The sequence below is a fragment of the Pseudovirgaria hyperparasitica genome (genome assembly GCF_010093815.1).
Source record: "Pseudovirgaria hyperparasitica strain CBS 121739 unplaced genomic scaffold EJ05scaffold_22, whole genome shotgun sequence".
Taxonomy (NCBI): Eukaryota; Fungi; Ascomycota; class Dothideomycetes; order Acrospermales; family Acrospermaceae; genus Pseudovirgaria; species Pseudovirgaria hyperparasitica.
In genome coordinates this window covers 70,047-92,982 of record NW_022985570.1, presented here as the reverse complement: position 1 = coordinate 92,982, position 22,936 = coordinate 70,047, and the positions used below count along the sequence as shown (strand labels likewise).

General features: G+C 48.7%; 4 protein-coding genes across 4 annotated transcripts; 2 read left to right on the top strand and 2 right to left on the bottom strand.

Moving 5' to 3' along the window:
• The first annotated feature begins 2,056 nt into the window (after positions 1 to 2,056).
• On the top strand, positions 2,057 to 3,800 carry EJ05DRAFT_225763 (uncharacterized protein). Its single transcript, XM_033739929.1, has 3 exons — positions 2,057 to 3,101; positions 3,153 to 3,499; positions 3,579 to 3,800. Exons 1-3 carry the CDS (start codon positions 2,281 to 2,283, stop codon positions 3,581 to 3,583), a joined length of 1,173 nt encoding a protein of 390 aa, XP_033595556.1. The 5' UTR covers positions 2,057 to 2,280; the 3' UTR covers positions 3,584 to 3,800.
• A 44-nt stretch (positions 3,801 to 3,844) lies between these two features.
• EJ05DRAFT_225800 (acetyl-CoA synthetase-like protein) lies at positions 3,845 to 6,115 on the bottom strand. Its single transcript, XM_033739930.1, has 2 exons — positions 5,488 to 6,115; positions 3,845 to 5,434 (listed from the first exon to the last, which is right to left on the bottom strand). The coding sequence occupies exons 1-2, from the start codon at positions 5,885 to 5,887 to the stop codon at positions 4,059 to 4,061; spliced, it is 1,776 nt and encodes a 591-aa protein (XP_033595555.1). The 5' UTR covers positions 5,888 to 6,115; the 3' UTR covers positions 3,845 to 4,058.
• A 903-nt stretch (positions 6,116 to 7,018) lies between these two features.
• On the top strand, positions 7,019 to 21,284 carry EJ05DRAFT_490324 (uncharacterized protein; the record flags this gene model as incomplete). The annotated part of the gene is made up of 2 exons (XM_033745868.1): positions 7,019 to 7,462; positions 7,536 to 21,284. The coding sequence occupies 2 exons, from the start codon at positions 7,019 to 7,021 to the stop codon at positions 21,282 to 21,284; spliced, it is 14,193 nt and encodes a 4,730-aa protein (XP_033595554.1).
• Positions 21,139 to 22,186, bottom strand: EJ05DRAFT_523216 (uncharacterized protein; the record flags this gene model as incomplete). Its single annotated transcript, XM_033748796.1, has 3 exons — positions 21,139 to 21,871; positions 21,934 to 22,073; positions 22,135 to 22,186. The coding sequence occupies 3 exons, from the start codon at positions 22,184 to 22,186 to the stop codon at positions 21,509 to 21,511; spliced, it is 555 nt and encodes a 184-aa protein (XP_033595553.1). The 3' UTR covers positions 21,139 to 21,508.
• Positions 22,187 to 22,936: the final 750 nt, after the last annotated feature.

Sequence of the window (22,936 nt, the reverse complement as noted above, 5' to 3'; positions counted from 1 at the left end):
TACTTGTTCTTCCTAACTCGCCACGCATCTTATCAATCTTATCTTCTCACTCGATCTTGCGAAGTCGGACATGCACAAAAGATTTGAATCTAATCGATCTTATCAATCTCATCTATCCGAGGATCCATCCCCATTACCCATCTCGACAGCCCCTCACCCGCTCGAATTAAGTCTGGAGAGCCGTCCTTCCGTCGGTTCCTTCCCGGACCGCGTAGATCTGACGATGGCTAAAGTTTGTACCATCTACGCCCCAGTGCTTCATGATACCTTCTCTTGACTTGACCGGTCCCCCAGATGGTTGATCTGCTCACGCCGTCGCTGACTCTGACCTCATTGTCTCTCTTTCTGACCTCACGTCTCGATGGCTCTATTACTACTGGCTGGCACTACTCGCAGCATTAGTGCATCTTGCATCCTCGTCGTTACCCGCATGACTCTGTTCGTCGCATCATCTTCTGCGTTGCGATGGCTCATAGACTACTGCTGGATGATATTATAGTCTTGGACAAATGCTATTGAACGCGTAATCAATGCAATATATATGCATCACCACTTTTTGGTCGTTTCTGAAGGCATTGTTTGCGAACTGAATTCGTTCGGCGGCCAGCTTATGACCCGACAGCTTAGGCCACAACTTGACAGCCATTCAACAGCTGCACGAGGCAGTTATCGATGACATGTTCAGTTCACACGAATGTGTACTTGCTCTGCAGTCGTGACGAGGCTGTTGACTTTGTGATCCACGTTATTCGCGTGTCGCTGCATCAGATGTACGTTTCGCCTGTCCCGCCATTACATATGCTTCATCCAGGTCTCAGCGGCAGAGACAGTCGTTACAGACGCAATTAGTGGATGCCTCAGGCAAGTATGGCATGCATTGTCGAGACGAGATGTAAGCATCATGATGACCTCTAAGCGCTAAGCTACTGTGAAGATGAGCTTCAATTCGTTGCACGTAGAATACCTGGCACCCGACACTATGTGGGGTAACAAATTATGGTTCCAAATACTAGAGTTCATTTTCGCCAAACCCATTCATTCGCTGACAGTAGCACCATGGCATCACAATATCTCAGCAGCTCCGTTCCTTCGCGGCACAAGTGAATAATTTCCCACTCTCGCTGCACTCTCGCAAAAACACCGCAACGAGGATACGAGCCAGGCCTGCTGTCGATCGCATAGGAGCCGACATTCGACAGCAATTTTTGGGTGGCTGGCAAGCCGGAGCGGCGCCTTCGCGAATCGCGCGAGCCGCTGCCTCCCTGCCGCGAGTCAGTAGACAGGAGCAGAGGACTGGCTCCTTTTACGTTATTCCCACTGTGTGAAACATAGCATAATTAAAAAGTTTCAACCAAAACGTGCTATTGTGTCCTGGGCCGTTGACCTCGCCTGCCTGCCAGGGACCTGTCGGCCGACGGATAGAGAGTAGATGAAAACTTTCATCTGATAAGACGACGAAATTTTTATCTGATCTAGCTACGCCTTATACGTCCAATCAGGCTTATCAGATGACACCGGGGGGGCTCTGGGGGGGGGGGGCGGCATGGGCAAGCCACAGGCCCAAAGACACTGACACTATGTACCCTGGCAATCGACACTAAGTTGGATGGAACATCTGAGCGTCGGGTGTTTTCATGGGCTGTTGTGGAGATGATTCCATCGTCTGAGTACACTGCATACAGACAGACTGTCCATCTCCGCAGCCTAAACCAGATGCGATCCCACGATACTAACTCGAGTTACTCGACACGAGTTCAAAGGATTTAAATTGCACGTTTCCAGGCCTGCGCACCCTCATGGCTACTTTTACAATCCGTGCTCGGTATTTTAAGCGCCTTAAAGCACCCCACCCTTGGTTTACACACTAATAGGACCAACCTGAAATGCACCATCCATGGTCTATTGGCGAGACGTGACCGACCGATGGGCCCCGAAGCCAACCGAGCTACACAGGCACACGCGCCTACAGGGGTATTACGAACCTGGGTGACGTAGCAACTAGACTTGGTGACAACTTTTTTTTGCGACCTTTGTCGGGCAAATGCTCAGACCTCGTTTGGGTCGACCTGCCTGTTACAAGCTATTTGGCCGTGACAGGATTAGCCCAGCAGATCGCGTGACTATTTCCACTCTTCGGTACAGAGACTGCTGAACACTGCAGATCGAGAACCATTTACCTGGAATATTCACTTGGCCCTGCATTAAGCTGAGTGACTTTGATAGACAGCACCAGTCCTAGCAGACGCTTGATCATCCACTACGAACAACAGGCCTGAAGCAATGTCTATCGAAGCATCATCCACTGGTGCTGTGCGAGAAGCACCATGTTCTCTGGCAGCCAGCAAGACCGGCTCCTATGATTATGTCTTCGTTGGTTTCGGCCCATCATCATTGTCCCTCGCCATTGCTATCCACGAACACGATGCCTCGAAAAGAATTGTTATTTTGGAGCAGCAGCACCGATTCCATTGGAAACCCTCAGCTTTTCTGCCGACAAACCACATGAGAACGTCTTTTCTGCAAGACTTGGCCATGCAACGAAATCCTCGATCGGAGTTTACATTCGTCAATTACTCTTGGGAAGCCGGTGGCAGAGGTGGGTCACAGCAAATGGACGCGTGGTTGAATCTTGGCTCAATGAAGCCTTCACGAGAGGTCTGGGGTCAATATCTTGCATGGGCAGCCCAAAAACTAGAGAATATGCCGAACGTCGAAATCAAATATGGCAAGGAAGTCATTGGAACCAAGGCTGTAAATCCACCACCAGTTGCTGCATGGAATGTTGCTGCAAAAGACACCGTTTCGCAAACAGTCGACATCCTTAACGCAAAGAAGATCATATTTGCAACAGGGGCGAAAATGAGGATACCTCCTGAGTTGAGATTCATCGGTCTGGATAACCGTGTCGTGCATACAGGTAATTTTGCAGAGCTTGGAGATGGTTTGACAAAGCACAAAAATGAGCCATCGAATGTCGCTGTTGTGGGAGCGAACAATGAGGCCGTAGAGGTATTCATGCATCTTCACGCTGCCTTGCCCAATGCAACGGGAACCTTATTCGTCAACGATCGGACACTCAGACCAACAGATGGGAGCCCTTTGTAAGATGTCCCCAATCTCACTTTATAAAATTGTCGATTGACATCTATTAGCACCGCACAGCTGCTGCACACACCGACTGGTCCATCCCGGATCTTACCATACGAACTCCGCCGGAAATCACCCTCACAGCCGGATCAGCCTTCCAAACCCCGGCCGACAGTCGCCGAAGAAAATCTAAACGGCCTTTACGAGATGCTGTACATGCAAAAGGTCGCCTATCGCGCTCAGCGCAAGAATAAATTCGCCATTAACTTCACACATACCGTCTCATCTTTGACTCCCACTCCTGGCTCACCTAAGGTCACAATAAGGCTCACGCCAAACACGCCAGTTACGACGATAGACGTCCCAGAAAACAAGCCGTACGACTTAGTAGTCCTTGCGACTGGCGATGAACGTGCGGACCTGCATTCGATGCTGAGCTCAGTGTCTCACCTTTACGACGGAAACAAATTGACTGTTGATGGTAATTATAGGGTGAATTTCCAACGGAATGCGGTTGCCCGCGATACCGGCATCTGGGCATTGAATGCGCTGGCCAGCAGTGAGGAGAATGTTTTTGAGTTTCTGGGACTTAGAAGTGAGAAAGTTTTGAGGACGTTGCTGCAGGTTCAGGAGCCGAAGCAAGTGTCGGGTAAGAAAGGGGTTATCGAGGCTAGTGTCTTATAGATAGTGAAACGCTTATATGTGTTTCGATAACTGAGAGGCACTTCACGTAGCTCTCATTGACGAGTCTTATCTGCTCCGAGAGCTGAAATCATACTGTGTTAGTCGTGAGACTTAGGGTGTAAAGTACTAAACATGCCAGATCAAGATGTGTGTATGGTTCATATGCAATAAATACAAACATACGTTCGCAGTCATGTTTGCCTTGCCAGTCAGTACTAGAGCTCTAGTCCGGAACGCCCCTTGCTATGAGGCAAATACTGCATAGCACACACCAGGTTTGCATCGGTCTACAACCTCGCGCGATCTGCACCCTCCGTCGTCTTCACATCTTCCACCTCGTTTGTCCTCGACAGAGCCTCCTCACCGGCCTGCCTCAATTCAAACTTCCGCACCTTACCACTCCCGGTAATGGGTACAGTATCCGGAATTCCATTCATACCCAGCCAAAACACATGCCTAGGCGCCTTATGCCGACCCAGCACCGCACGCGTCCACTCACGGACTTCCTCATCCTCAGGTCTCTGTGCACCCTCTTCCAACTCTAAAAATGCACCCACAACCTCGCCATAATGCTCATGATTGATCCCCGTCACTACCGCACGCGCCACACTCGGGTGCGCGGACAGCCGCTCCTCGATCTCTAGTGGATAAATGTTTTCGCCGCCGCGGATGATAATGTCCTTGAACCGGCCTGTTATGGCACACAGTCCGTCGTCGGTCAGCACTGCCTCATCGCCCGTATGTAGCCATAACACGCCGTCGCCGTCCAACCGGAATGCTTCCTGGGTCTTCTGCGCGTTGTTAAAGTACCCGCTGCACAGCTGGTATCCAGCCACGCACAGCTCGCCGCGCACGCCGCGCGGCACCGGCCGACCGGAGCGCGAGATTAGTTTGACCGAGCAGTGCGGCATGACGCTGCCCACGGTGGCGAGTTTGAGAGCGGTGGGCAGCGTGGTGGACGCATTGAAGACGGTCGGCGAGGCTTCAGTGAGCCCGTAGGAGGATGTGAATTGTGTCATGCCCCAGTCGTGCACCATCTTGTGCATCAGCGCCTTAGGCACTGGGGCACCGGCGATGATGCCGGTGCGTAGGCTCAGCTGTGCGCGAAACGAGGGTGGTTGCGGGAGTGCAAAGAGCGAGTCGATCATGGCAGGTACACCATGGAGCGCGGTGCATGACTCCGCGACGAGGGCAGCGAGGGTGGCCTGGGCGGAGAATGTTTCGGCGGGGTAAACGATCTTGCCGCCGTGGGTGATGGCGGCGAGGAGGCCGAGCACGAGGCCGAAGCAATGAAAAAGGGGCGGCGGACAGCAGAGTACGTCGAGCGCGGTCAAAGCCATACGGTCGCCAATGAAGCGGGCGTTGTTGATGAGGTTGTGGTGGGTGAGCATGGCAGCTTTGGGCCCACCGGTCGAGCCGGATGTGAATTGCATGTTGCAGACCGAGTGTGTGGAGATTTGCTTTTCAAGCGACGTGAGCTGGCTGAGTGAGCGGGAAGAGTGAGATACAAGCTCGGTGTAGGTGCGGTGGGTGGTCGAGGGGCCGGTGAGAAGAATGATTTCTTCCAAGACCGGCGTACGCTCAGGAAGGGTTGAGAGAGCACGAAGAAGCGGTTCTTGCGAAAGCGTACCAATGCGGAGGGTCGTGAAGAGGAGGCGGCATTCTGGCGTGGGCGTTGGAGGAAGTTGATGAAGAGTGGTATAGGGAGAAACATACGTGTATATTGAAGCGTGTTTTGTGCCTCCTCAGCAGTGTATGTGTTATTGAGGAGTACGATTATGGCACCGATTCTTGTCGTTGCGAAGAACAGCGAGACGAATTGTTCACAGTTTCCTGCCATGACACCAATCTTGTCCCCGGGTCGGATGCCCATGTCCAAGAGAGAGTTGGCAATCAAGATGGTTTGGTCGCGTAGCTGATTGTAGGTCCATCTTGCCCCTGTCCAGGGCACAACAAGGCACTCTCGCGGGCCATATTTGCTAACTTGAAGGTCAAGGAGTCCTCCAAGAGTCAATGTAACTAATGGGGGGCTTGACGGCCCATGAACAATGGATAGAGACGGCAGACGAGACTGGAATGCCCGTTGGCGGGTGCTTTCTTCCTCAGAGGTCGACATGAGTTATAACTGTCAAAGAAGCTGCAGAACAGACACATCCAAAGTCACTTTGCCCACCCATGAACAAGCTCATGAAGATTTTGATGTCGACAGTGGCTTTCCAGGGGCTCGGCCGTGCCTGACGTATGCACCAACAGTGGACCCTGTGGTTCCAGAGCGATATTGCAGAACGGAATACATAGATGGCTCACTGAAATCGGTGCATAATTATTAGACTAGGTATTAACGCTAAGGTTGCAAAATGCAAAGAAGAGAAGGCACAAGGATAGGGATGTGTAGCATGACTGACTGAACAGCGTTAGGGGGGGGGGAGGGGGGGGTAACAGAAGAGGGAAGGTGGACGATCGTGTAGAATAGTGATGAATAGTGGAGAATAATAGTTAGTGGTCGTCCTCCAATGGTGATTCTCTGTTTGTGCGGCCGTAGGTCGGAGATCCTCCTTATCTTGTCAGATGTCAGATGATCCATCCAGCGACCAAGATCTAGCGTGGGGGCTGGGGATCATCGATTGGTCATCGAAGCTCAATTTTTCAATAACGACTCCAACCGTCCAAAACCCACACTCACGTATTGCTGCAAAATAGAATTCAACAAGCTAAACCAACCTACCACTCCCATACGCCGCCTGGCTTAACACTATACGCCCTATAACGACCACCCGCGCTGAGGATGCGAACGGGATCCGATTGGCTGGCACACTCTCGACAGTCCTGGCCATCATGAGGATGTCGAGAAGGGAGGCTCTGTTGCGTGCGCGTCATAGGCTTCTTCGCTAGTTGAAGCTGCTAATGCTACTAGGTCAATGCACACACTTTACGAGTTAATTATTGCCTGGCGTTCAAGATCAATGGTGGGAGTGCGGCATGTCATCGTATTCAGCTTCCATGTACGGGCTGGATTCACTTTGTCGGTGCTCAAACTCGATTTCAACTCGTTTCGACATAACTCGTTTCGACATAACTCGTTTCGACACATCGTTGGCCACGAGTGACTGTGTACAGACGGATAATACGAGTCATTCGTCGTTTGAGTATAAGAATGAAAATGCCGTGTGGCCAATAATCTTACTCTGACTTCTTTTGAACTTATTGATTCCACCGCCATTGCGAAACATTTCCGGCAACTACGATTATGGCTACGTCATTATATCTGACGCCAGTCCCCTCCCTAAACTCGGTATTGAATTCATCAAAGCTGTCTGTGAATAATGAGCGAGCTGCACATAACTTTGCATACTTGGAGCACGACTTGGGAGAGGCATTTGCTTCCCGCTCAGAAGACGAGAGTATCAATGCTTTCGTTCGATTCCTCTTTGCATTCACTGGCTTGAGAGAACTATGCTTCGAGTTGACCTACGGTTATTCCGGGTCTAGCAATTTTAAACACTTTTGTATCGTAGCAACATGCGAGCCAGACAGCCCTATCAGTTCCCCCGGCGCAAATCACAGCCCTATCATCGATATGACTCGCCATGATTGGAGCAATGTCTCAGACTCCTGCAGCCCTGGGTTTGTGTTGAGCCTGCCCACGGTTCAAGAATGCAATGATCTCCAGAACTATAGTCCTTCCAATGCAGTAAGTTGCATCATCTACTGTTCATGCTATCTAGAGCTTTGCTATAGGACACACAACTGATACCGATATACAGTGTTTGGTTATCGAGATTTGCCGAAGCAGGATTCGTTTGCGATATGACTGTGCATTGATGCCCGTGAAAATCGCCTCTTCTGTCTTTGCTTCTCTCTTGTCATATCTTGGACAGAGCGGTGTGACTTTGAGGAGGTCGGTAATCAATTACCCGCCTCATCCAGAGCCACCGCTCCTCCGACAAGATGCAAACTGGTCGGAAGGGAAACCTCCGATTGGACTGCATACTGCATTCGAGCGTCGAGCAAAGCAATATCCGGACCGGATTGCACTGGATTTCCTCAGTCATGCCAAAACATCTGCCAGACCTGCAATTCATGAGATCTTGTCGTATGCTGAGCTAGACTCCGTCTCGAGCTATCTCAGTGCTAAGCTCCTAGAACACTTTTCTAAAAATTCTCATCAGTGTCAACCTATCATTCCGTTCTGTGCTTCTACATCTGTATCATTCTATGTCTCCTGGCTCGCTGTTTTGAAAGCCGGCTTTGCTTTCTGTCCTATACCCCTTGACGCCCCGAACTCGCGGATACATGGCGTATTTCAGGACATATCTGCATCAATTGCACTTGGTTGTGGCAAAAGGTCAAGCCAAAGGGTACTGGCTGCAGATGAACAGTCAGGCCAAAAGTACCTCGATTCATTACATTGGATCGACGTCGAAGAAGTCTTCGCAGACTGGAGATCGCTGCCTCAGGACCAACATGCTGTCAGAAGATCAGTCGATGTACTTGGTACAGACTTGGCGTATGTTATGTCTACAAGTGGATCTACAGGGAGCCCAAAAGGTGTCCGGATATCCCATCTCGCTGCAACTATTACCATTAGTTCTCATGAGCGACTCCTTAGTGACAGCTGGTACGCTCATGAGTTTCGGTGGTTTCAGATGGCACCAACAACATTTGATCCATCGGTGGTGGAAATGTTCCTAACATGGTCCACTGGCGCCACTTTGTGTTCGAGTCATCGCGAACTCACCCTCACTGATCCAGAAGGTACTATCAACGAGCTCTCTGGAAACATCGTCTTTACAACTCCAAGTCTGGCTAGTGTACTGCATCCTGAAAATGTACCTAGTTTAAGGTGCCTCTGGGTATCTGGGGAAGTTATAAATCCCAAAGTTGTCCAGAGCTTCGCGCGTGACTCACCAGCACGATCTAGTACATTCAAAGATGGGTTGTCTTACGAGGGCTTGACCAATATTTATGGACCGACTGAAGCTGCTATACATTGCACAGCTTCCGTTGATATATTGGTCAACGACAGACGGACTGTCGTTGGTACCCCGTTTGAGACATGTTCCCTGTTTATAATAGATCCTAAAGCTGCAGGTACGACCATACTCCCTATGGGCTTTTCAGGCGAGCTTGCTATTGGAGGCCCTCAGCTTAGCGAAGGCTATCACAATCGACCTGACCTGACCGCAAAAGCCTTCGTGACGAGCCCTGAGTTTGGTCGCATGTATCGAACAGGAGATCGTGCACGATTTGTACAGAGTCCGTCTGGTCAGCTTGTTGTGGACTTTCAGGGCAGATTGAATGACGATCAAGTCAAATTAAGTGGCAGAAGAACTGAGCTAGGGGATATCGAAGCTGCGTTCGTCGACGTCGAAGGCATTCGGGAGTTGGCTGCGACAGTCTTCAAGTATGATGAGTCTGCTATTGGGTCAGAAAGACCAGTAGTATGCGTCGCTCTCAAGCCTGACACTGATGAAGAGATTCTCCTTTCAAATTGTCGACAAATAGCTGAGGCGAATTTGCCTGCCTATATGCGTCCAGCTGAGTATTTCTTCGTTGATGCCCTACCGCGTACGTCGTCAGGCAAGGTGAAAAGATCGATCCTTCAGCAGATCTTCAGTGACTATCGTACATCCAAGCTCGGCAACAATCAAAGTACAAATCTAGATGAAGATTTGGACGATGAAGTGGTTGAGACACTCCGACTTTGCATTGGTAAGCTACTTGGTATTCCGGTGAAATCCATCAAGCTCAACGAGCCTTTGATCGGCCTTGGAATCGACAGTCTACAAACGGTGCGGCTGCTTCAACTTCTACGAATGAATAAAGTCACTGGTTTGACCGTCAGTGACGTGTTGCAGAGCCAAACTATCAAAAACATTGCCAATTTATACCATACAAAGTCGAAAAATCATGATCAATGTAATTATTCCCCGCCGTCAAGACACTGGATTTTAGCTGCTTTCCGCCAGAAGCACGAATCCAACTGTGTCAAAACACTGGGTCTAGCGCCAGATGACTTGGAAAATGTGCTTCCAACAACGGCAATCCAGACAAGTATTCTTGCAAGTTTTGTCAAAAACCTACCAAAGTCACGCAAGGCATTCATTGAGCATTCAATATACCGGCCAGCACAATATGTTGACATGGACCAGTTGAAGGAGGCCTGGATATCATCGTTACAAGACGCCCCCATATACCGCACCGTGTTTACCGAGGTCGACGACGCGCTCTCGCCATTCGCTCAGTGTATTCTAAGTCCCAGTTCAAAATTTTCAGATGCACGATCGAGGGTCATTGAAAATTCGTCCAGATCAGCAAACAAGACTCTGGATACTATCATCATGGATATTGAGAGAAAGATCGACCTCACAGAGCCTCCCTGGATTCTCTCTTTTATATCGGAGAATGGTACCACGGTTATTATATTGAGCCAATGCCATGCAATATTCGACGGCGGATCTATGCAACTACTCGAAGAAGCTGTGTGGGAACGTTACCATAATCGTGACATCACAAAGAGGACAACGGTCGATATCGCCGTCGCTAGACATTTTGACGCCGACCACATTGACGCAGCAGACTATTGGAAAGCCCAATTTCAAGACTTCACTCCGGTTAAATTTCCTTGCTTATCATATGCGAGGCCGTCCCTAGTATCCTCAGACTCGATGGTGACAGAGACTACTGCGAAGTTGAGTTTCTCGTCGTTGATCCAAGGCGCCAGAAAACTTAAAGCTTCACCGCTCGCAACTCTACAAGCAGCCTGGAGCATAATTCTCATGGCCTTTAGTGGATACTCCACTGATGTAGCCATGGGCAGTATCGTGTCTGATCGACTAAATGAAGACCTTACCAACTGTATCGCCTTGACACATGCAATAGTTCCATTAAGAGTAAGAGCGAAAGCCGACGATAGGGTATCTGATGTGCTACAACGCTTGACGAAGCATAGCTCCGAAGCTATCAATCACCATCAAATGCCACTTGACGCACTAAGAACCACAGAAAATACTATGCTATACGATACCACACTAGCATTTCAGGCTTTTACGCAAGCATCTAATGCGCAGGCTCTGTGGGGACCTGTGGAGACACCTGCAATGAACGCAGACATTCCGATCATGCTTGAGATCTTTCCACAGGAGAAAGACGAGCTACAACTTCGAGTCACGTATAAGAATGCGCACCTCAATCCATCAGCAGCATCAATGCTACTGGTACAGTTTGGGGACATTATCACTTGGCTCTTAGAGAATCCGGCAGCACGGTTCCTTGATGCCCAATTTGCAGGCCAAAAAAGTACTTTATCAATATACCCAGTAGAGGCTTGCAACACGCAGAATACATCTGAGATCTTGTTGCACGATCTCTTCCAGCGGAACATCACTGGATCATCGTCAAAAGTAGCTTTTGAGTTTCAAGCGCAGCTTAACAACGCCAGCAATGTTACCCAGTGGACGTATGAAGAGCTTGATTTGAGAGCTACGAATCTGGCTGGTATCCTCGTACAGAAATATGGCTCTCTGAGAAAGTGTATAGTTCCTATCTGCATGGATAAATGCCCAAAGCTGTACATCGCCATCCTGGCTCTTCTGAAAGCAGGAGCTGCTTGGTGCTCAATCGATGCTACATTTCCCTCCAACAGGAAACGAGAGCTTATCGCAAGATCAGGCGGGCCAATAGTGCTTGTTCATGAGTCGTGCACGCCTGATTCTGTTCCCGGTGGGGTTATTATTGTAGACCTCTCCTCCCAGGACCTTAATGTTAACCCTCGAAATAGTACCACACCAGCCGTTGATCCACCGCAAATATCTGAAGACGATATGGCGTACATGATATTTACATCAGGGACCACTGGACCCCCAAAAGGCGTGCCAATCACGCACAAGTCTGCAGTAGCAGCAATCAAGGCCCTAGCACACGCTATTCCCACGGATGTCAAAGGAGGTCAAGTTCGATGCCTCCAATTCTCCGGCTTCACTTTTGATGTCTTCGTCCAAGACCTTTTTTACACATGGGCAGTGGGAGGAGCCGTCATTTCTTCGACGCGTGAGATCCTTCTTGGCTCTATCACGGAACTTTGCAATGCAACGAGGGTGACGCATATCCACTGCACACCTGCATTTGCTGGTACACTCTCACGCAAAGATTTCAACACGGTGGAGGTCGTGACCATGATTGGGGAAAAGCTATCGCAATCTATCGCAGATGATTGGAGTCAGGGTACTAGAGCCTACAACACCTATGGACCAGCGGAAGCAACGATTGTGTCAACGATGCGTCAATTCGGCGCAGATGGTGACTTGCACAACAGCTCCAACATAGGGCTCCCGCTACCGACCGTCGGAGCGTATGTCCTTAAAGACGGGAAGCCTGTCCTCAGAGGTGCTCAAGGAGAGCTTGCACTGTCTGGGGTACAATTATCGCCCGGTTACTTCAAAGATCCAGAAATTGCTGCAAAGAAGTTCGTCTACAATACGATGTTGGACAGGCGAGTCTATCTCACTGGAGATATGGTTCGCCAGCTTTCCGATGGCACTTTTGAGTTCGTTGGGCGAGAAGACGATCTAATCAAGATCAGGGGCATCCGTATGGAGCTTAGTGAAATCGCATATTCGATACAGGAATGTCATAGCTCTGTTGAAAATGCTGCTGTTTTGTTTTGTGCGCCTACGGACACATCTGGTGATGAGAATATACTTGCAGCCTTTGTCGTCAGTCCGGAGTTCGCGGATACCCAGGATCTGAGAGCTCTCATAAATCCAAGAGCAGCTGTTCTTGCAAAAGAGATTGCTAGGTCGGCGGAGTTGGAATTACCCGAAGCTATGCTACCGAATATCTACCTCATGGTAAACCGCATACCCCATAGTGTTTCCAACAAGATCGATCGCAAAGCCCTCATCAGGCTCCTACATTTTAGCGACCTTTCTAAATGGAGATCCCTGATAGAGGGAGAAGGAGCATCGACGGCCAGTGACTTTAGCGCATGGCCAGCGAAACACGAAAGCCTTATCGAAATAGTGGCCAACCTTACCGGAGTTACAAGGTCCTCGCTTGGGCCTTCTAGTAGTCTTGCTGCTCTTGGCCTCGATTCCATCCGAGCAATTCGCCTCGTTGCTCGTCTAAGAAAAACTGGTTCCTCGATATCTGTCATGGAAGCTCTTAGTTCCCGTACTCTGGCAGATCTAGCAGCAAAGTCGTCATCATCGAATGCTGATGGAAATGCGACAAAGAGTTCGCTAGCCGGATTTAATAGTGACTGGCATGATCCAGTCAAGCGTCATATTACAAGAGGAGGCGCCTTCACAGTTGCTCCAGCTTTAGTCATACAGGAGAATATCCTCAGCGAGACATTGCGATCGCCGCAAGCATACTGGATTCACCGCGCCTCTTCTCTAGGCTCAGAGATCGACATGCCCCGTCTTCGAGCTGCATGGGAAAACCTGGCTTCTAATACATCAGCTTTACGTACTACTTTTCTCGCCACAGCTAGTGTCGCCAACGCCCCGAGCGCTGTTCAGGATCATGCTCTGACATTCCTACAAGTGATACATCAAGATGCGAATATCGACTGGTCAGAACGTGAAGTGACTGATTTTTCGCAAGAGTCTGCAAAGAGACGCGCCAACGAACTATACGTAAAGCATCATGAAGAAATGTATTCGCGCCCATTGTGGGCCGTAACCATCTTCAAACATGAAGAGGGCCGAACAATGCTGTTCAGTATACACCACTCGGTCTTTGATGGACCATCGTTAAGCTTCGTCATGGAAGATTTGCAGAGGTACTACGACGGTCTCTCAAAACCGACCAAACGTACTCAATTGGAAGACGCCGTCAGACAGTCCTCCGTTCTTGACAGCCAAGAAAATTGCAATACATTCTGGCGAAAGACGCTTCATGGATTCTCTGATAATGATGAAGCAGACGGCCTTGTCGGCCTCCGAAGCAAGTCAAACTCTGACGACAACATCGTACACCGGACGCAAGAATTTGAGAGTAGCTTGAGTTACCAAAAGATTCGCGACGTAGCTTCAAGGTTTCACATGACGTCGGCCTCAACGATAATCCGACTTGCATGGTGTCTCCTGCTCTCGGAGATGCTAGAAAAAGAGAACGTACTACTTGGAGAGGTAGTGGACGAGCGCGTTGTGCACCCTGATCTTGCGACGGCTATTGGACCCCTTGTTTCGACGATACCTGTTCCGTTCAGAAAGATGCCAGGGCTCATGAGTGATGTCTTAAAGACCCAGAGTCAGCTTTACAGGAGTGTCATGGCAAACCGTTCAGTCAGACCACGAGTAGTCAAAGAAGCCTTGGGCCAAGATTCCAACGATATACTCTATCCGGCACTTTACATTTTTAATGTTGAGAACGAACCCGTTGATGAGAAAGACGGAAAACCCTCTTTGTGGACCCAGACACCGGATATGCTTGACCTCTCTGTTGAGCATCCATTGGTGCTGCACGTATGGCCCAAGGCAGAAAAGCTACATTTTGAACTTTCTGTCGACCAGAGTATAGTATCTGATGAACAACAGCAGCTACTCTGCAAACAGCTTGATGCATTAGTCACTGCCATGGTGTATCATGTTGATAAGCCCATTGAACACCTCACTTCCTTTCTCCCAGAAGAACTATTGTCAATCACACCACACAGAGAAACGAGAAAATTTCCTGTTACCGTTTCCCCGACCTATTGGGTTGAACACTGGGCGGAAATACAGCCAGATTGGAAAGCTGTAGAGATTGCTAGCCAGATCCATGATACTCATGCGGACTCTGTATGCTGGACTTACAGTGAGCTTAATGCAGCTGCAGAGCGGGTTGCACGATTTTTACGCACAAAGAATGCCCACCGGAAGGCCATCGCTGTCTGTATGGGTAGGACCCTATGGTCTTTTGCCGTGGCGATTGGAATTATGAAATCTTCAAACTGTTACGTTCCAATAGAAGAGAGCTTCCCCGCTGAACGAAAGTCCTTTCTCCTTGAGGACAGTGGTGCAACACTAATCTTCAGCACTGAAGGGCTTCTCGATGACGTTGTTATCCCGTATGCCTGCAAAGTGATCGGTAGCAACGATGATGATATTGAGCGCTGCTTAGATGAGAGCGACGAACAGGAGACGAATGACACAAATGAAGAAAACCTTGACGATAATTCCTACCTCCTCTATACATCTGGCTCTACGGGCAGACCGAAGGGTGTCATGGTCAGCCGTGGTAACCTGAGCGCTTTTACTGAAGCCCAGTCTGACTTTATCTGTGAAGTTGTCCCCGCTACCAGAAATCTAGGAGGTAAAGGAGCCTACCTTTGTCTTGCCAGCCGCGCCTTTGATGTTCACATTGGAGAAATGTTTCTTGCTTGGAAACATGGACTTTGTGCTACATCTGCTTCGCGAACGATCCTTCTAGACGACCTGGCCCTTGCCTTACGAGTACTTAGAATTTCACATGCCAGCTTCGTCCCATCGTTGCTCGATCAGACCGGATTAACGCCAGATGACGCGCCATATTTACACTATCTCGGTGTAGGTGGCGAGAAGATGTCTCAGAAGACGAAAAAGCTCTGGGGTGCTCATGACAGGGTCGGCCTCATAAATGCATATGGTCCAACAGAAGCTACGATTGGCCTTTGTTCTACAAAGTTGCTCCCGGACTCCAATCCCAGCAATATCGGCTCACCACTAGGTGATAGTAGAGCACATGTGTTGGTACCAAATTCAGAACAGTATGTCAAACGTGGTATGCCCGGCGAGCTCTGTTTCACTGGCAGCCTTATTGCAAACGGATATCACAACCGGCCAGATGCGAAAGGCTTCGTGGATGATTTCCGAGGATCACGCATGTATAGAACAGGTGACATAGTTCGCATGATGCCTGATTCCAGCATTCAGTTCCTTGGGAGGAAAGATGACCAGGTCAAGATTCGCGGACAGCGAGTAGAGCTTGGTGAAGTGTCCGAGGGTGTTCGTATGGCTTCCCGAGACCCTATTGATGTTGCTTCATTGGTGTTGAGGCACCCTGATAGTTCAAGATTACAGCTAGTGTCCTTCATTGCAACGTCCAGGTCAAATACAAAACAGAACCCCGAGCCGCCAACGGTTCTAGATGACACAGTCAAAGATATCAATAACACCCTGAGGGCTCTATGTCGCAAGTCACTTGCTGCATACATGGTTCCAGATTTAATTGTCCCGCTTAGCTATGTACCTCTCGCTGTCACCTCTGGAAAAGCTGAGAACAAGCTACTCACAAAAATATTCTTCGGTATCTCTCTCAGCATATTTCACGGGAACCTAGGCCGCCATGATGATAAAACAAACAGCATGCTGAATGATGAGGAAACTGCGATTCGCGATATTATCAAAGAAGTTATTCCCAAAGGAAGTGATAATGTAGCCCCCAGCACGACTCTGTTCGAACTTGGAGTTGATAGTCTCGCTGCTATCAGTATATTCACCAAGCTCAGAGCTATGGGCTATAGCTGCAGTGTAGCAAAACTTATGCAGAACCCCACGATTGAAGACGTGGCTACCTATCCCAGATCTGATGCGGCGACAAAGACGGCCAGGGAGGCTTCCCTTGCGAAAGCACGCGACCTCATATCGCAGAACGAACAAGAATTGTTCCACCAGGAGGGACTCCCTGTCCCACAGAATGAAATTGAGTATATCTTACCTTGTATGCCCTTGCAGGAAACTCTGATCGCGAGCTCTTTGATTGATGCGACAGATGGGTCATACATCAACAACATCCTTCTAGAATTGGAAGAGGGCGTGGACGTTGCAAAGCTTGAGAACGCTCTTCGGGAGATTGTATCGAGGAATAGCATACTGCGAACCATATTCGTCCTGAAGAACGACCATGTCTATCAAATTGCTATCAAGGCTGAGTATGCTCCGTTAAACTGGACAGTTCATGACAATTTAGACATTGTACTGGATCAAAAAACCCGATACGACTTCCTTTCAGACATTCACAACCAAGATATTACGAGCAAAATCACAACCGAGGCACCTCTTCGCGTATCCGTTTGGCAATCTACAAGCACTAGTCGGTATTGTGCGTGTGTATCTATTCATCACGCGATATATGATGGCATATCTTTGACCTCGCTTTTCAAGGATCTTCGCGATCTCTATGAGTCGAAGCAAATTTCAAGTAGACCTGGACCAAGACAGATGGTCGAGTACATTACTTCTTTGGATGCAGGTCGCGCAAAAGAGTTTTGGACAAATTCTATGTCGAATTGGCAACGAACAAAGTTACTTGGTGACTCGACAGACACTCACCTTAGCGAGGTATCACGGACATTTGAGCGCAGCCTCTCCAAGTTAGAGGACCTTGTGAGACCTATGAAGCTCACTTTGTCAACTCTACTTCAAGGTGCATATGCGCTATCATTAGCCCAAGCACAGGACTCGGATGATGTTATCTTTGGACATGTCCTCTCCGGGCGTACGGGCTCAGTGGATGGATCGGATAAGTTGATATTCCCATGCATCACGACTATTCCTCAACGAGCAAACATTCGAGAATTTGGTTCCCGCACTATTACGGACTTACTCTCTAGCCTGCAGTCCAGCGGCGCCCAGGCCCTTGAGTTTCAACATACCTCCCCACGTGACATTCAAAGATGGGTGGGAGCTAACAGGCCTCTGTACGATTGTCTCTTCTCTGTGGTACTCGGAGGTGGAATATACGAGGGCACGTCACCATGGAGACAAGTGGAAAATTCCATTTCTGTCGACTATGCGCTTGCAGTTGAATTCGAAATCGATTCTAGTAACGATATAATCAAAGCTGGTCTTGGCTTCACGGGTGCCTTTGGCGATGCCACAAGGGCAAGGGAGTTCCTTAAGAATATCGAGATGCTCGTTAACGACATCTCTGATGGTTCTGAAATTTATCTGCGTGATCTAGGTATTACCGAGCCTGCGCATATTCCAGACGACAGCAGCAATGAGGAATCAGCTACAAATGGCGAGGAATGGAGTGTAGAAGAAAGCCAGCTCCGAGACCTGGTATCAACATTCTGCTCTGTGCCTCCAGAACAGATCGGAAAGCGCACCCTGTTCATTCATCTGGGCATTGATTCCATTGTTGCGATTAGGTTTTCGCAGCAGCTGCGCAAACAAGGATTTCAGATGTCTTCGGCTGATGTGATCCGATCTGGAAGTATCAAGGCCTTGATGGAAATAAAGCAGAAAGCGAAAGAGAATATAGGCGAAGAGTACAGTTCTATTCCCCGCACCAATAGAAAGCGAAGTGGGAATGCGAGTGGCGGAGTGAACGACAGTTTGAACGGGAATGAAGACTCCGGGGAAAATTACGATGGCAGAAACGAACAGTCGCGCCCCTCTACGCTCGAGTCAGACAATATATCCTCCCAGACCCTCAAATCTCAGCTTCTATCTGCTGGGCTACTCACTGCCGAGAACGATGTTCAGCATTGTTATGTGGCGACACCGCTTCAGAGTGGCATGATCACGCAAACTCTGTCAGTTGATGGCAAGCTCTACGTCCATCATCACGTTGTAAGAGTGATGTCTCATGTGGACTCGACGTCACTCAAGCGGGCTTGCGTGACACTGATCAGTAAAAGTGACATAATGAGAACTTCATTCCGCAGACTAGAACGAGACGTATCTCAGTGGATTGCTGTGGTTCATTCGCAGTCCGTAGCTAGAGTCCGTTTGACCAAAACACTAGACGCACGGGAAGAAATGGAGCGTGTCGTATCGAAGATGAGGTTTAACGACGAGGCCGACTTCCATCATACTCCACTCGCGATAAATATCATCCAATCGGACAATGAGCGATTGCTGTCCATATCTCTCCATCACAGTTTATATGATGGTATTTCTATCGTGAATATGTTCCGGCAGCTTGCTGAATATCTTCAACACGAGGTCGCCGTTAGAACAACTCCATTCTACCTGGCGGCCGAGGCTATTTCTGCGAGACAAGAGGAGGCCGTACAATACTGGGCTACAAGCCTACGTGGCTATGAGAGCATTCGAATCCCAGTCCCCGTGGGCAACGAGATTACCAAGCCTGTTCTTCGAACAATTGTCTTCGATCGAGCACTGTCCACAATGCTGGAGACTTGTCGGGAACAAGGCTTCACCATACAAGATGCTTGCCTTCTTGCATTTGGCAAAGCGTTGGCCATGCTTGTTGGTAGACGAGATGTTACCTTTGGTCAAGTCCTCGCCGGAAGGACCTTGGCAGTGGAAGCCGCAGACCAGATCATCGGGCCGTTATTCAATACTGTCCCAGTTCGAATAAAACTCGCCAACAAACTTGCCTTGAACAAGTCCACGATGCGTAATATTCGAAGCTCGATGACAAAAGCCATTGACTACCAGCATGCGTCCCTAGCCGACGTCCAGAAGCTTTGGCGCAAGCAAAGTAACCCGACTGGACCACCCCTGATCGACAGCCTATTCACATTCCAAAAATTAGATCAGGGTATCCGTGAAGCAACAGAAAAGTATTGGGAGCCCATTGATGGCGACTCAGTCTTGGCGCCTTCAGAATACCGGCTCAACTTTGAAATCGAACAAAACGCGACCCAGTTGGTGGCTCGCTCGAACGCGCGCATCACTAACGAGCAGATCGATGCTTTGATGGATACTTTCCACGATGCACTATTCGATATACTTGAAAGCCCGGCCAGGTCAATACTTGCTGTTCCTCGAGGTCTGGTACAATTACCTCTGACAGTGATGAAAGAAGAAAGTTTAGACTATGATACCGAAGCTGTATCGAAGTTTGCGGAAAGTATTCGGACGGCAATGGCAGAAGTATGCCAGGTTCATAAGGATGCCATCACCTTGGCAACCAGTATATTTTCTATTGGTCTCGACTCTATCGCAGCTATTCAAGTCGCACAGAAATGCCGTAAGAGTGGTGCGCGTATCAGTGCCGCTGACATCGTTGGTGGAATCACTCTGGGTCGCATTTGTGAATTCGCTCTTCGATCTTCAAGGCTTGTTGAAACACACGATGTCGCACAAAGGGACCTTGTTCCAGACAAGTTGAAGACTGCTGCCTTGAAAATACTTACGGTTAGAGCGGACCAGGTTGAGGATGTGTTGCCACTATTACCTGGACAGGAATGGTATATTGCTGGGTGGCTAAAATCCGGAAAGACAACATATGAGCCAGCCTGGTCATACAAAGTACAAGAAACCTTGGATTCTGGTAAGCTGTTGATTGCTTGGTTAAAGCTCATTGAGAGGAACCCCATCCTGCGCACGACAATCATTGCTACTGAGGACGGAAGGACCGTGCAAGTGGTCCTGAGCGCTGATACCGAAACGAAGTGGCAAGATAACACATTCTCTGTGGTTGAGAATCCATCCAGATCTCTCCTCGAAGCTACACGTGAAACAGTCCACAGAGAAGTAAGAGCACCATCGGATTTTTACGTTCCTCCCATACGTCTTCGCCATATCATTGCCAAGGATGGTCAAGGCATTGTGCTGATGCTACATCATACACTCTACGACGCCTACAGTATGCCACGCCTGATATCTGAGCTCGCAAGCTTGTATGCAGGAAATGCTTCTATAGACGATAACGTTCCTTTCTCCAAGTTCGTAATCAACAGTCTCCATAAGATCAAACACTCCGATCAAGCGAAATTCTGGAAGCATGCGATAGGATCATGCAAGTCAACGCACGTCACTAGGAAGCAGATTTTCCAAATTCAGGACGGAATACGCGCACAGCAGCAGACATTCGTACTGGTCCATGGCTCGCCTATTGATATCGTTAAAGTAGAAGCTAAATGCAGGCAGCATGACATCAATCTTCATCACATCGTTCTCGTAGCATTTGCGCGCGTTCTCGCGAATTTGACTTCGACGCATGATCCCCTGTTCGGCTTCTATCAACATGGCCGCTCAGCATCTATCGAAGACATCAATGGTCCTATTGCCGGACCATGCATAAATATGCTGCCTCTCGGTTTACCAAATGTCATGGAAATGAGACCACTAGATGCAGCAAAGACTGTGCAGAAGATGTTAGGCGAGCGCACCGCATTTGAACAGAGTCGAATGATTGATGTTTTGAAGTGGGCGGGCTTCAAGGGTGATAGGCTGCCGTTTAATGCATTCTTAAATCTTCTGTTCCGACGCGATGTACTAGATGCCGAGACTAATGAAAACACTGGTACTAAGGAGGAAAAGGCATTGTTTCAGCCATTGCATATCGGCTTCCCAACAGACTTCGCACCTGAACATGAGCTGTCCGGCAAGTCAGCTGTGGACGATATGAACAGTGTAAGCAATGGTTTGGTAGAAATGATTTGTGACGGAAATCTCTATGTCGATATTGGGCCAAGGGGAGATGGAAGTGGGTTGGACTTTGGTATTAAGTGTGAAGGCGTGCTCGAAGTTAGCGACCAGAACACGACAGACTCTACGAGGGGTATCAAGAATTTCGCCGAAATTCTTGATGTCACAATTGGTGATTGCTTGGAAAGCTTAGGTGCTTGATATAATGCATGTAGCCTTGCTCTCAGAACTTGCGCGCTTTGGAATTAAGAGTTTCATAGTATATAGACAGTTATGGGCCTTTCTCCCATATAAGAAGGTCACACGCTCGAGTCGTTACAGAGAGCTTACCACGGTGTGAAAGTATTGCGAGTGCGAAGAGATGACTCCGATTTTATTTCCGTACGAAATTATTGTACGCAATTTTCCTTACGCTGAATCTTATACTATCCTCGTTCACCCCTTGTGCCTTTCACTTCAGTCCCTTTCCCAGGCGCCATCGAAAGATCATGGCTCGAAATCTTGTCATGCTCCTTCGTCATACGTCCATTGTTTTCCGGATTGTGGTGCGACTCTTGTCTCCAGTTCCCGTGTGCAAACCCTTCCGCTGCAGACTGCTTGAGGTCCTTATAGCTGACTGTTCTCAAAGCTGCTTGGTGTGTTGCGGTAAGATTGACCTTTGCCACTGCTTCTTTGTGTAGTTGTCCCTCCTGTGCAGCTGTCATTACTTCTGACCATCGATCGGCATATAGGCACCATTTTTGTCCTGGTTCAACTCCTGCTGCTTTAAGATTGTTCCCCTTTGAAGACTGTGATGGTCGATAATTTATGAGTGTTTAATATTACGAGATTACGCTCAAGAGCTCCTCACTGTGAAGTCAAGAAATGATGCCGTCATAGTAGCCGCAACAGAGTGTTTGCCTTCATCTTCTGGCCCCGTCCTGCAAAACCCGTCACGGAAGAAGCCATTCGGGATATCTTTGGAAAAGAGTGCTAATTGACCGCCAACGACTATACCTAGTCAGCACTCCGTTTCAATCAGGAAGCAATACAATCTACGCCTGGGGCCTACCATTACTGTTTTCCATCATTGGTTTAGTACTTATTTCCGCGTTCATAGCCATCTTTACCAATGTATTGCTGCTGTCTGTTTTTAATCGTAGCTTGATGAACGACGTAGGACAGTTGAAGCCACGAGTACGGTACACTTGCTCGTTATGCAGGCAGATTCTGTTCGTCGATAATTGGGTCTGAACAATGGTATTAGCACACAATCAAAACTTCATGAAGCTCTCGACCAATGAGCGTACGATCTGTTACATCACCATTACAAAAATCGGGAAAATAGGTTGCATAGTGAGCTAGTGCGAGGTTCCGAAGCATGTTAAATCATCGATGTTGACCCATACCTGGTGAGAAGCTTTTATCATAGCTGGAATACTTTTCCCAGAAATTCCTTCGGTATGCGATCTCAGGATCAGCATGAGTGTTTCGATCAATGAACCGGCCTTGACTGAATGCCGACACGACGTAGTGGTCATGCCCGATGTGGGATATTCAGAAAAAAAAGCTATTCTAGACTGCAAGGAGAATTGAACACGACATGACAGGGGCGGTTAGGTGAGTTTCTTATAGGTGTAGACGTGAATTATTCTTAGGATGTGCAGTGAGTACCACGGGTGAACAAAGCTCAATTCATTGTGTTTCTGACCAGTGTTGAACAGAAAGTCCGTCTCGGATTTAATAATGTCCCACGAAATTAACGTATGAGCTGATCTCAACAAGACCATACAAACTCCAGGACAATAATGGTATTGCCAAGCACGAAGAGTCATTGAACAGTGTCTCATGAGCGAGCCAGATCCCATAAAGGA